General features: G+C 37.4%; 1 protein-coding gene across 11 annotated transcripts in view; it reads right to left on the bottom strand.

Moving 5' to 3' along the window:
• Positions 1-13501, bottom strand: part of EHMT1 (euchromatic histone lysine methyltransferase 1) — a 297878-nt gene that overhangs the window by 138510 nt on the left and 145867 nt on the right. For all 11 annotated transcript variants that reach the window (XM_078149928.1, XM_020981693.2, XM_020981698.1 and 8 more), the window contains one exon: positions 8573-9132. In XM_078149928.1, coding sequence (XP_078006054.1) covers positions 8573-9132 — 560 coding nt within the window. The remainder of the gene's footprint in view (positions 1-8572; positions 9133-13501) is intronic.

Here is a 13501-nt window from a genome sequence, read left to right on the forward strand (position 1 = left end):
GGTAGGGGAAAGAATGGTTTCCATTTTGGACATGTTGGCCTTGAGGTAGCTATGGGACATCAGTTAGAGATATCCAATGGTCAGCTAATGATCTTTCTCTATGTTCTTTTCTAGACTGACAAATATTACTGGAAAATTTTCTACGGTGCTAATAGCATTGAGTACAAATTCAAGCAATTTAAACTCACCAGTATATTAAAGGAAACCTCAGAAGTCTGATACAGCATTTTTCTCAAGACAGTTATCCTTCCTACAAAATTCCTGAAAGCTGAGCAACATTTCTACTAGATGGTCCTTGAGACAAAACAACAAGTTTAGTGGAAATATCTGGGAAATAAGAGAAGACTGGCAAGTGAGGTAGCTGAGTTCTGAGTCAAAGAGATACTAGAAGTAGGGCAGTGACTTATAATGATGAGGTTCAGGATGTAGTCATGAAAGGTTATGACATGGAGATCCACAGAGTCAAGGTTATAAGCAATTATGAATTTAAGATGTCTAAAGGCTTTTAAGTTTTAAGGATGATGGCCACGGATTGGAGAGAAATAATAAGTGTTAAACTTCCCTGATTAAAAGGCTGAGGTGTATAGAAGTTGAAAGAAGAATAATGAGTTAGTGGGTTAGAGGTGACACCTACCCAAGCTCCATCTGGTTCACTGAGTATGAAGGAATGAGTAAGATGGACAGGAAGCATGGTATCTTCAGATAAGAGACAAATCAGTTAAGAAGGCAGAATTCGGGATAAAACATAAATTCTCCTCATTAAAGCAGGTATACCACAAAGCCTCATACTAAGATAGCTAGGGGTAGTTAGATGATCCAGCAGATAGAGTGCTGTACCTGGAGTCAGGAAGACTCATATTCTTGAGTTCAAATCTGGCCAGAAGATACCCACTAACTGTGTAACACTGGGCAAGCTACTTAATCAACCCTGTTTGCCTCAGTTTCCTCATCTGAAAAAAAGAGCTGAAGAAGGAAACAGCAAACTACTCCTGTATCTTTGTCAAGAAAACTCCAAAATGGGGTCTCAAACAGTGAAACACAATTGAAACAACTGAACAACAACAACAAGAAGACAGCTATGGCAGAAAGGCAAGAAATTTTAAAAGATAAAATTAATTAGAAAGAGCGCAGGGCTTTAATGAAGGAAGCAATACTTAGAAAGCCATGCAAATGGGGACAAGATGGAGTCAAAGGAAATAAAATTAGAAAGTGAAATGAAGAAAGTAAGCATTACAGTAAACATCATTCACTTCCACTTATGGAGCAGGATGAGATAAAAGCTTGAAGGGAAGAAAGAGGAGAGACATACATAAAAACAGACGTCAAAATAAGTACTTTCATGGGAACATACAGTGACAATCTAGTGCAAGATCTAGAATTTTAAAAAAATTATGGGACACTAAGATCACAGATTTAGAGCTGTAAAGGCCCTCAGAAATCACAGAGCCCAATCTGATCATTTTAAAGATGAGGAAACTGAGGCCCTCCTGAGAGTTAAAGTGACGACCAAAGTCACACAAGTCAAATATAGCACAAATGGCATCTGAACTCAGATTCTCTGACTCCAAATCCATCACTCTTTTCCACTATTACCATACTTTTCTACATGTTTTTATACTTATACATACCTTTTCCTGGGCTATTAGAAGGAACTGATTTTTCTATATTCAGAGAACAAAGAACTCATCTAGAATTGGAAAATATCAAGGTTGTAGTGAATAAAGAAAGGGATTCTACAAACATCTCTCCTACTTAGATGCCTAATGAGTATAAGAATCATGAAAATCATGGCTTTTACTAAAACCTTAATGTAGGAGAATGTGATTTTTTTTTCTGCCAATGCCAGCATTACAAAATGAAATAAAATGGCAAAGAAGCTTGGAATGATACTTATGAACTTTTTAAATAATCTTGCTCCTAATTCATTAATAAAGGATAAAAGCAGGACAAATAATAGCATAACTTCTCTTTTATCATTATTTGTATCATTCAAAGGCATGATTTCTGAACTCTGAACACGTTACTTTGTAAACTACACTAAATACCTATGAATTCAAAGCTAAAAACTGCTTTGGATAAAACAGTATACAAATGCTCTGAAGATCTGATCCTTGAATAACAATGATAAGCTATGTCAATATCTTGGTGAGACATGTCTATTTTTCTCTCTAACATATAGGGATAAATGAAGACAGCATAAGTGTGCTTCTTAAACCCTAAACTAATTTGAATATCAATAAACAAGGGTGATGGAGCTTAAAGGAAATACCATCCCACAAAACCCTTGTAAAAAGTACAACATATAAACAGTGTATCCATTACTAAATATTTATTGAGTTCCCATAGGGCACACCACCTTTGTAACAAAGCAAAACATATGCTTCTAGTGAAGCTCTATTTGAATGCTTTAGTGGGGTAAGCATATCACCCTGGTTCTAGTGCAAGCTGTGGTCCTACTAAGCTGAAAAGGCTTTTAACTCCTACAGACACAGCAATGAAGTGTGAATGTTATCTGCGGACTGCCCTAGATAAATTAGGAAAATACCATCAACAGAAGGTGGGCCATGGCAACTTACAAAACACCTACCAAACCAGGAACATAACTCTGAGATCCAACTAAAGTAATATAAACACAACACGGCTGATATCACTTTAAATATTAGATGCATTTCTGAAAAGTATCAAGTAAAAATAAATTAGAACAATTCATATTTTTCAACTATTACCATTATAATTTCAAAGAAATAAATTTGGACATGACATGTCTCCAAACAGTCCAAGTCACACACTCTCTTTCTCCACGACTCTTACGGTCCATGGTGTCTATACTATATTGTACAATCCTTAATGGAAGAGTCCTTAACTATCCTCTTTCAGGCACCTTACAATTTGCTAGGTGCTTAGCCAATTAACAATAATTCCTTACTGACCTATAAGATGGTCAGACAACCTAAAACTAAGAATATCGTTCTCTAATGAATAACTTGCCAAAGGTTTTTGGCAGATTCTTCTTTCAAAAGTTAACTGTGAATCAAAAAAGATATTACTCAGTAATTCAGCAAGTATTTGTAAGGGTAATTATAGGAGCTAACATTCATTATTAATCTGACTTAATGCTTAAGTTCATCCAGAGTCTCAGGATGAAAACCTGTGAGGTTCGCTGCCTTACACTTATAAACCACCTGCCAATTCCCTCTAAAACCCTGCAGAGGCCATTAATCAACTGTCCTGAAATCTGCGCGCACGTGTGTGTGTGTGTGTGTGTGTGTGTGTGTGTGTGTGTCTGTGTGTCTGTGTAGGGGGAATTGGTGTAGTAGGGAAGAGGAGGAGGAAGGGAGAGAATCTGGAAATCAAAACGTTAAAACAATGAATGTTTAGAAAATGTTTACATGTATTGGAAAATATTTAACAAAATAAATAAAAATAATGGGGAAAACCTTTATTACAAGAAGAAGACAATAAATTAACCACAGGAACCAATGATTGTCACATCCGTGATTTCTAGGGAACTTGCTGCTACAAATTAAAATGTAAAGAATAAGGTAGAAAGCTCATGACAGCTGATTATGTCAAATCTATTAATCAACAAGTATTTATAAAGCACCTACTATGTGCCAGGCACTGTGCTAGGTTCTGAAGACATAAATAAAATTAAACAATCTCTGCTCATATGGAATTTACATTTGAAAGTGAAAAAATAAGGTACAGAAGAGGAAGAGCTGAATGCCAAACAAGCAGAACAGTCGATGCAAAAACAAGGAGAAAGAAAATTAAGTGTACCGTGTGAAGAACAGAGAAAAAGCCCATACGTTTAGACTGAAGAATCCTAGACGGGATATGATGTACAACTTCAGAAAGATAGGCTGGTAGTGGGTTGTGAAAGACTTTCAAAGCTAAATAGAAGAGTGTATATTTGATTCTACAGGGACTAAGAAGTCATTGAAGATGATGGGGTGGTGGGGGTGACATGCTCAGATATGTGCTTAAGCTTAAAAAAAATTACTTTGGCAGCAGGAGAAAGATGGTAAAACTAACCAACTGCCCAGGCCACATGTGAAATCTGCCCAGCCATCCCTGAGGAGGAGCAGTAGCAGCAGCAAACAGGAACTAATACAGACCCAATATCCTCTGCAGCACTGAAAACCTCACACACAGAATGAGCAAGTGAAGCAATAATATCTTCTGGAAACTGTTATCTTTAATTTTTATCTATCATCTTCTATTATCCCCTATGATTAACAATTTCTCTAACTTGTTTCTCTTTCTATTTCTGTATTAATCAATCACCAGACATATAGGAGAAAATTATCTTCATCTCCACTTTTATTTTTTACACTTATATTTATGTTATATTGTTATTTATGTGTATATATATTATTAATATACTGCATATTATAAATATATAAATAGGATATATTTATTTCATATTCTTTTATTCCCACTCTCTTCTTCAACCCTACCCGATCAATGTCCCACACTCCAACCCTGCTTACTGTGCCTTCTGGAATTTCAATTTCATAGTGAACAAATCTGACTTCATCCTGGACTCTGTTCTCTCACATTCCTTCTATCTAATTAGCTCTCCAATGACACTATAACCCTTGCCCTCCTCTACAGATAAATCACTGGCTATTCCATCACCCACATCTGCTTATACATTGGTACAGGAGAGGAAGAGAAAGAGAAAGTGAGTCAAAATACTTCTTGTTCCATACTGCTACTTCCAGACTCTACCTTTGCCACTATCATTCCTCAACTTCTCCTTCTTTAAAGTTCACATTATCAAAATTTTCCACCCAATCCAGATTACAGTAGCTATTGTATACACCCCCCCCCAACATGTTCCCTCTTTCAAATGAAGTTCAGTACCTGGCTCATCATTTTCCTCTCCTCCCAAACCTCCAACATTGTACTAGAGGACTTCAAAATCTATGGTGATGTTCCTTCAAACTCCCTAACGTTCCAATTACTCAGCCTTCTTAAATTATATGACCTACTCCTTCACTCCACCTCAGCCACACATAAAGATTATATACACTAGAACTCAACATTACCCACAAGCTAAACTTCCCTAATTAAAACCTCCAATATTCCTCTACCTAACCATAATCTTTAATCATTCCATCTCACTATCCACCTCTTATATACTAAACCCATCCTTGCCCCCATGAAAAAACATCCAATCTCTCCACTTCTCAGTACTTTCTCAAAGCACTGCTCCCAATCTGATTTTACTTTCTTCCTTCTCTAACCACGACCCTATACTTAGCCAATAGAACTCTACACTGTCTTTAACCATTACTCCCTTGTCTTATCACTGCTGTTCCTTTGCATAGCTTCATTCTTGGATTACTCCCACAATCTACTTCCTTCATTTGCACTCATTTGTTGCTGAAAGGAGTCTAAGGAAGTCATAACTGTGCTGACCAGGTACATTATAAATTTATACAACACAACTTCAAGCTTTAAACAAACTCACTGTAGCCAGTCAAGCCTTTTATTCTTCCCTAATTGATTACCTATCTAACTTCTCAAAAGTATTTTTCCAAACCTTCTCTTCTCAAACCTCCAAACATTTCCTCTTCTTCCTTTCCAGCTGAGGACTTTGACAACTATTTTTCTGAAGTGAGATGCCTCTGCTCCCCTAAGACCCACTGATATTATCCCCTACTCTCTCTTCCTGTTCCCGGTCTCTGACAATGAGGCAACTTTTATCCTTGTCAAGGTCAACTTGTTTGCGTGCCCTTGATCCCATTTCTTTCAAATCTTCAATCTCTCCTTAACTATGGGTTCCTTCTCAACTTCCCAACTTTAAATAAATCCAAGTCTCTACCATCCTTAAAAAAAAATTCACTAGATCCTACCATCCCCACTCATGCTATCATCCTACATCTTTCTCCCCTTCTTTAGACAAAGTCCTAAAAAAGAAAAAAAGCTGTCTACACTTCATGTCTTTACCTCTTCTATTCTCTTTTCTGAGACACTTCAATCTGGCTTTTGACCTCATCACTGACTGAAACTGTTCTCCAAAATTTTCAAAAATCATCTAGTTGCCAAAACTGATGGTCTTTCTTCAGTCATCATCCTTTCTCAACCTATCTGCTATATCTGGCATTGCTAATCACCCTATCTTCCTGGATACTCTCTTCTCTCTGGACTTTCATGACACTTATTTTCTCCTAGTTCTCCTCCTACCTATTTAGCTGTTCCTTCTCAGTCTCCTCTACTGGTTTATCATCCAGATTACACATTCTAAATGTTGAATGTTTCCCAAAAAGCTGTTATAAGCCCCATATAATTCTCTCTTTATCTGCTCTCTCGGGTGACCTCATCAGCTTCCACAGTCTATCATTCCCATACTGTTGCCTCCCATAGCTCTATATCAAACCTCAAATTCTTAATTTCAATCTCATATCACCAAATGCCTCTTGGACATTTCAAACTGGGCGTGCCAAAGAAATCTCAAATTCAACAAGTCCAAAACAGAAGTCACTATCCTTCCCCAAAAAAACTCACTACTCTCCAGAACATCTCTATTTCTATCTAAAAGAATCACTATTCTGCCAGTCTCCCAGGTTCGTAACCTCGGCATTACCCTAAACTCTTCACTCTCACTCATCTTACCTAAGTAACCAGCTTACAAATTTTGCCATTTCTTTCTCAATACCTCTTGCATTAGATTCTTTCTCTCTATTCACACAACTACCACCTTAATTCAAGTCCTCATCACTTCTCACCTAAGTTACTGCAATAAACTCTTAATTGGTGTTCCTGCCTGAAGTCTCTCCACACTTCAGTCTATTACATACTGCTGTCAAAATTATTTTCATTAAGCAGTGATCTGAATATACTACTCCCTTGCTCAATCATCTACTGTCTCCATAATCAAATAATCTGCTCTGTTCAACTTTTAAAATCCTTCAAACCTGGCCTTAGCCCATCTTTTGAATTTTATTTTACATTACTCTCTCTCCCACGCTCTACAATATAGCCAAACTAGCTTTTTCTCTGTTCCTCACACGGGAGACTCCATTTCCTATCTGCATACTTTTGCATTACCTGTCTGTCACCACTGCCTGGGGACAGATACGTCTCATTCTCTGCCTCACTGACTTTTCCTTCAAGACTCAACTCAAGCACCACCTTACCTGAAGGTAAATCTGATTCCCTCAACTGCTAGTGCCCTCCTCCTTAAATTATCTTGTACTTATTTGTATTTATTCTTTCTGTTTGACATTATATTTATATGTATCCTTGTTGTCTCGAACCATGAAAATGTACGTTCTTCATGAGAAAAAATTGTTTCATGTGCAGTATTTATATCCTAAGCTTAGTAAAAGGATACAGCAGATGCTTAATATATACCTGTTGACTGATTACTATAGCTGCTTGAGTCATTGTTGCTTCTGGATTCTTGGGGAGGTAGGGACAAGGAACTTAAGGAACCTAAAATCAGAACAAATCTAGATCTAAAGATGGACCAGGAAATCTGAGACAGCCTTAGTGTTTTCAGAAGTTTGGGTCATGTTTACACTCAGTCAGAACTAAGTTAGGACTCAGGTTTCCTGTCTCTTAATCTAGTACTTCTCACATACCACCTGCATATGTGAGACTAATATAGCCAGATAGCTATATCTCTGTTTCTAACACACTCACCCTCCACCAGCAATGAAAAATCACTGCCTGCTACTGTACTTTATGATCTATTCTCTCTACTGTTCCTCTATCTGACCTTCTCTTCCTTTTACCAATTTCCCAAGGATGTCACTTCCCTGAAAATACTGGGGACCAAAGAAGTATTCTAGTAGCAAACACAACTTCTCTCAGCAACATGAAGTGGGAACTAGGTCCCTTTCATTCTGTTAAGGCACAACAAAGTCCAATGAACTGCCCCTTATTTGTGTTTCCTTGCATAAAGAAACATTCGACACTTTCAAAGCAGAATTAAGATTTCTACGGAACCAGCAATTGCACAGTATCAACATATTTTGTAAACAGGATAGATTTTGGTTCCAAAATGAAAACTGCAGCTCTGTATTTGAATGTTTGTTTAACTAAGTACTAAGAGGGAAAGCCTAGGCTGCCTATACACTTTTTAAAGATCTCCTTCCTTTTGTCTTTTCTCCCTCAACCTCTGCTACAACTTTTTACCTCAAACATGTAATTACTGCTCACTTCTAAGCATTACTGAAGAAGAGAGGAGGAGATTATGAAGGGATTAAAGATTTAGCTACAAAGCATCAACAGACCCAGAGTTCTCTCTAGTTTTCCTAAATGACTGTTTCACTCACTCCTAAAGCACTATGTTTTGATAAGCTTTTTTGATATAGCCCCTGCCACAAAAACAAGAAAATTGGTCATCCAACAACTGTGAGAAAGTACCTCAATGATCTAATCATGGTTTTATCTGCCATATAAAATAAAGCCTTTATCTAATTCCAGAGGTCAAACAGGGGGGAAAAAGTGAAATAGTCCCTTTCACCTTCTCAACCCACCTCCCAACATCCCCTGCTGGTCAGTAATCAAAAATAACCCATTCAAGAGACAAAGAATGCAGCAGGGAATGTATTACCAGGTTGGGGATGGACTTAGGCATAGTCTTCCGAGCTCTGTGGACTTTGACATCAGGATTTGTAGTGGCGGGTTTTTTATGATCTAGATCTTTACTCCCTTCACCTAGCTTGGTAGGCGTTGCAGCCTGTACGTGAGGAAATGAGCTTAGAGTTCTTCCCTTGTTGGCTCCTCCAGGAAGTGTTTTTGCAGCATGGCCAGGAAGAGAAGAAGCCAAGGTGCTGGTAGTCCTTATGGGCTGTTCTGGTAATGTCTGTTTGGTTAAGATATAGCCATTACTTCCTGTGAGAGAAGTCTGAGTGAAATCACTAGCTTTCACATGATTTTGTTTCCCAAAGTCACTATCTCTCTCAGAAATTCCATTTTCAGCTATTCTGGTTAATTTATTAGCAGGCTCCTGTGGGCTGGCTTTTGTATTGTCCTGAGTATTTTTAGCTGGATTGGGATGACTATTGGCTTCATTTCTTTCACAAGAACCATTTGTTTCACCATCCGCTGCCATTTGAGGCTCCCCTCCTTGCTTTTCTGTTGAACTTTCATCAGCAGCCATGGCATTACCCCCTGTGGAAAGAGGCCACAAGAAGTCAAATGTGGTTGACAATACAATAATTGTATTAACAACAGCAGCTCACATTTATATGCAGTGCTTTTTAAGGTTTACAAAGGGATTTCCTTATAACAATACTGTAAGGTAGGAAATGCATATTTCTATTTATTGTCTCTATTATTATACTACTGAATCTAAATTCAATAAGGTTGACTTATCAAGTTTCACAAGGCAAGACAAAAACCCAGCTCTTCTGATTCCAACTCCAGTGCTCTCTTTTTACTATACCACAGTACCTATTTTTAATTTATGTAATACTTTTCAGTTTCTAAAATACTTTCTCATGTGATCCCATTTGACACAGGAAGACTAGTCAGGTAGTCAATACAAGTACTGTTATCTCCATTTTCCAGATAAGCTAACCAAAGCTCAGAAATTTTATCAGATTGCCCCCAATAATGATCTCAGAGCCTCCCTTCCCTAATTTTGTGCTCTACATCAGACCAACTTCCACACTAGAGTATAACTGGCACTATACGTTACCAAGCCCAAGCTGGTATCCTTCTTCTGCCCAACAGAAAATCCTCTCATTCATTTAACAAAATTTAAAGTCTAGCATCCACATATGCAAGGTGCTTATGTCTTATACAAAATTTTTAAAATCTCAAAACTTATTAGGAAATTTTATAGTCAATTTGTAAGGTGAAAGTTTCAGTAAACTTTTGGCCAAAATAGAAATAAAAAAGGTAGATTCAAAGAAAATATTATTGGTCTTCTTACTGCCTTAATTACAAATATATCAAGGTTCCAAAAATAATCTTATGTAGATTTTATTAACTAACAGAAATATTTAATAAAAAGTTAAATAATTAAAATTATGTTCCTGAAAAACAAAGTCTCTATTATTGGGAGAGTCGAAGGCAAGAGTTTTCAAATGTTCCAAGTAACAAAACATTTATATAGTAAAGAGGAAAGGGGTATGTTAATAATTTGTATATATAAAAATGTATACAACTATATGGTAAAAGATAGCAAAACAAAACTTGTATCAATGTGTAACCAACAATTTATGTTAAGGACAGTCTGAATAATAATAGTTATTATTTAAAAAATAAGTAAACATTAGGGTACCAAATCTGAGGGACAGAGGTTGTAGGATTGTAACAAAATTCTCCCTTTTTTAAATGTTCTTTATCTAAGATACAGTGGGGAAAAAAAGTTCAACAAATATTCTGTCTATATGTGGCAATATTTGTACTTTTTGCTCTCTCTGCCAAAGTCCTTTGACTCTAACTGGAAACAGATACCAAGCTATAAGATGAAGATGAGGGGGTAATTTGGAAATATAATTGTGGAAGTATTTAGAAGCAATGTTCTTATACAATGAGAGGTAGTGCTGTCCTTGGAGTAAAGGAACTCTGAGTTCAAATGCTGATTCTGACCTCAGAGACTCTAAGCTAACTGCTCAATGCTCTCAGACAAATAAAAGTAGACTGCTAGCTGCATCAGAAAAGGGAGCTCCATGTTCCACACCAGGAGTTCCCTACAGCAAAGATGGTAAACAAGTACATTGCAGCCCCTGCAACACTCCCTAGCATGGCCCCAAACAGATTAAAATATAACTGGGAAATATTTAATAAAACAAATAAAAATACAAAAGAATATAGATACAGTTAATATGTTGCTTTCTAAAACCATATGAAGCCCATACGGATCCCTATGTATGGTTTAGTTCCCCCTTCTCACCTCTTTCTATTTGAATTTGATACCACTGCCCTAAAAAATTGAATCAGGTCTGGGGGAAAAAAATTACATGTATAACATGGACAATTCAGTCATTTAACAAGAATATAAAAAATCTGGGGCAGCTAGATGGTGCAGTGGATAGAGCACCTAAACTGGATTCAGAAGGACCTGAATTCAAATCAGACACATAACACTTGCTAGCTGTGTGACCCTGGGGAAGTCACTTAACCCCAATGCCTAGCCAAAAAAAAAAAGAATATAAAAAATCTAATGCTGCTTTTGAAATATCCCACCAAATGCTAACACACTCTTCTACTAAACCCCAAGGACTTGTCCATCAAGCATAGATTTTAAAAGTCTGATCTAAGTGGCCCTTTATTAGTAGAAATAAATCTGTTCCAAATCTGATTCATGGCTTTTAGTTCCCCTCCACAGAATATAGCAGTTAGAGTAAACTGGACAACACTGGCTAATAGAAACATTTCTATTGTGGAGTCAATTCTCTAATGCAATCACTTTCAAAGTCTGAGCTTCCAGGTAAAAGTCAGTGTCAGCCAAGGTCCCCTTATCCCTAATGAAATAATCTCTCTCCTAAGATCCTTAAGGGTCCCCCTCCCATCATCTGCCACCATGTTGGGAAATGAGGCAAGGATGGGACCTTCACTTATCCATTGTACAAGGAAATAGCAACATTGTTCTCAGCCCCTGGAAACTCTGTGTATCAGTTTTTCCAGTCAATCCATTGGGATTAAGCTATTGAGTGTTTCTTCTATTTTTCCTATTGTAGAATTAGAGCTAAGAAAGGATTTTCCCAGACCTTCCTGAGCCTCAATGAAAACAGCACAGAACAGAGTCAAAGGGCCTGTATTATTATATACCTAGATCTGCCAATTCCACCTCCGATCCAGTGGGTTTTTCAAGACCATTCATAAGGAGATCTAGCTTAACCCATGAAAAGATAAAATAAGATATAAAGTTTTAGTTTATTTAGTAATACTCTAAGTGAAAAAAATTTGATTCTGAATATTTGTTTTGATTAAGAAAAAAGGAATTAGACATTTTTACTTAAGATGTTTTCCTAATGAATTAGGAAAAAATATTTTTTAAACATTATACCTCTATACTCAATATTTGACTTTGGTAGAAGAGACAGGTTCTCAAAGGCAAACCGATGAAACAAAGTGCTAGTTTGTCCAACCAAATTGGAAAGGCACATCAATTCAAGTATAGGCTCACGGTACACCTGTTGTTTGAGGACCAACCTAACTAAATTCAGCTATGCTCATCAAGACAAGAATAGTCATAGAATCTAGGAGTTCAGAGGGATCTCCATGGCCAATTAATCCAACTTACACCTAAAAAGGAATTCCTAGAACAGGCCTTATATCAAACTTTTATAGAACAAATTAATATCTACATGCTATGCAAATTATTCTTAGAAATCAAGAAAATACCAAACCTATGAAACAAAGAGTTCTAATTTCTAAACCAATGAATGATAAAATAAATATCATTTACAACTATCAATTCAAAAATTTTAAAGAAAATCCTGACAGAAAAAGAATATAGTAAAAGATCAAGTTGAATCTACACGCTCTTCTCCCTGATTGTCTCTAGGTTTTCACCATACAACTCTCTCCTGGTTCTCTTCCTAACTTTCATACTGCTCCTTCTCACACTCCTTCACTGGGCCCTCATCTAGGTCTATCCTCTAACCTTAGGTGTCCAACAGGATTCTGTCCTGAAGCCTTCTTCTCTTTTCCCCCTATTCTCCTTCACTTTGGTGGTCTCTTCAAGTTACATGGATTTAATTACTATCTCTAGTTATAATCTCTCTTCCCTGACCTTTCTGAGGACCTCTAATCTTACATATCCAACTGCCTTCTAGATATCTCAAACTGGATGTCCAATGCTGTCCAGTTGTTTCAGTCATATCCAACTCTCCATAAACCCATTTGGGGTTTTCTTGGAAAAGACACTGGGGTGTTTGTCATTTCCTTCTCCAGTCCATTTTACAAATGAGGAAACTGAAGCGAACAAGATTAAGTGACTAGTTCAAGGCCACAAAGCTATTAAGTGTCTGAGGCCAGTTTATACTCAGGTCTTCCTGACTCCAGGCAGGCCCAGCACTCTATTCACTGTGCCACCTCGCTGCCCTATGTCCAGTAGATATCTTAAACTCAAAATATCCAAAACTAAACTCTTTATCTTTCCCCCTAAACTCTACCTTTCTCCTAACTTCTGTACTACTGTGGAGGGCAACATCATCCTCCCAGTCCCTGAGGCTCACACTATCTATCACTATCTAGCACTCACACTTCAAATCTGTTGCCAAGGACTGTCGATTTCACCTTTGCAACATCCAGTCAGCCTGCCTCAAGTCTCTTTTCTACTCTAATCCATCCTCTATTCAGCTGCCAAAGTGACTCACCTAAAGGGGAGACTGGACCATGTCACACCCTGCCCCCAACTCCAGTGGCTCCTGTTACCTCCCAGGATCAAACATGAAATCATAAGTTTGGCATTCAAAGCTCTTCACAACCCAGCCTCCTTCCCTCCTTCTTGTCTTCTTATATCTTACTTCCTACCATATATTCTGATCCAGTGACACTGGTCTCTTTGTTGCTGCACTAACTA

This window comes from Phascolarctos cinereus, unplaced genomic scaffold (assembly GCF_003287225.1).
Source record: "Phascolarctos cinereus isolate Bilbo 61053 unplaced genomic scaffold, phaCin_HiC Scaffold_2;HRSCAF=192, whole genome shotgun sequence".
Classification (NCBI taxonomy): Eukaryota; Metazoa; Chordata; class Mammalia; order Diprotodontia; family Phascolarctidae; genus Phascolarctos; species Phascolarctos cinereus.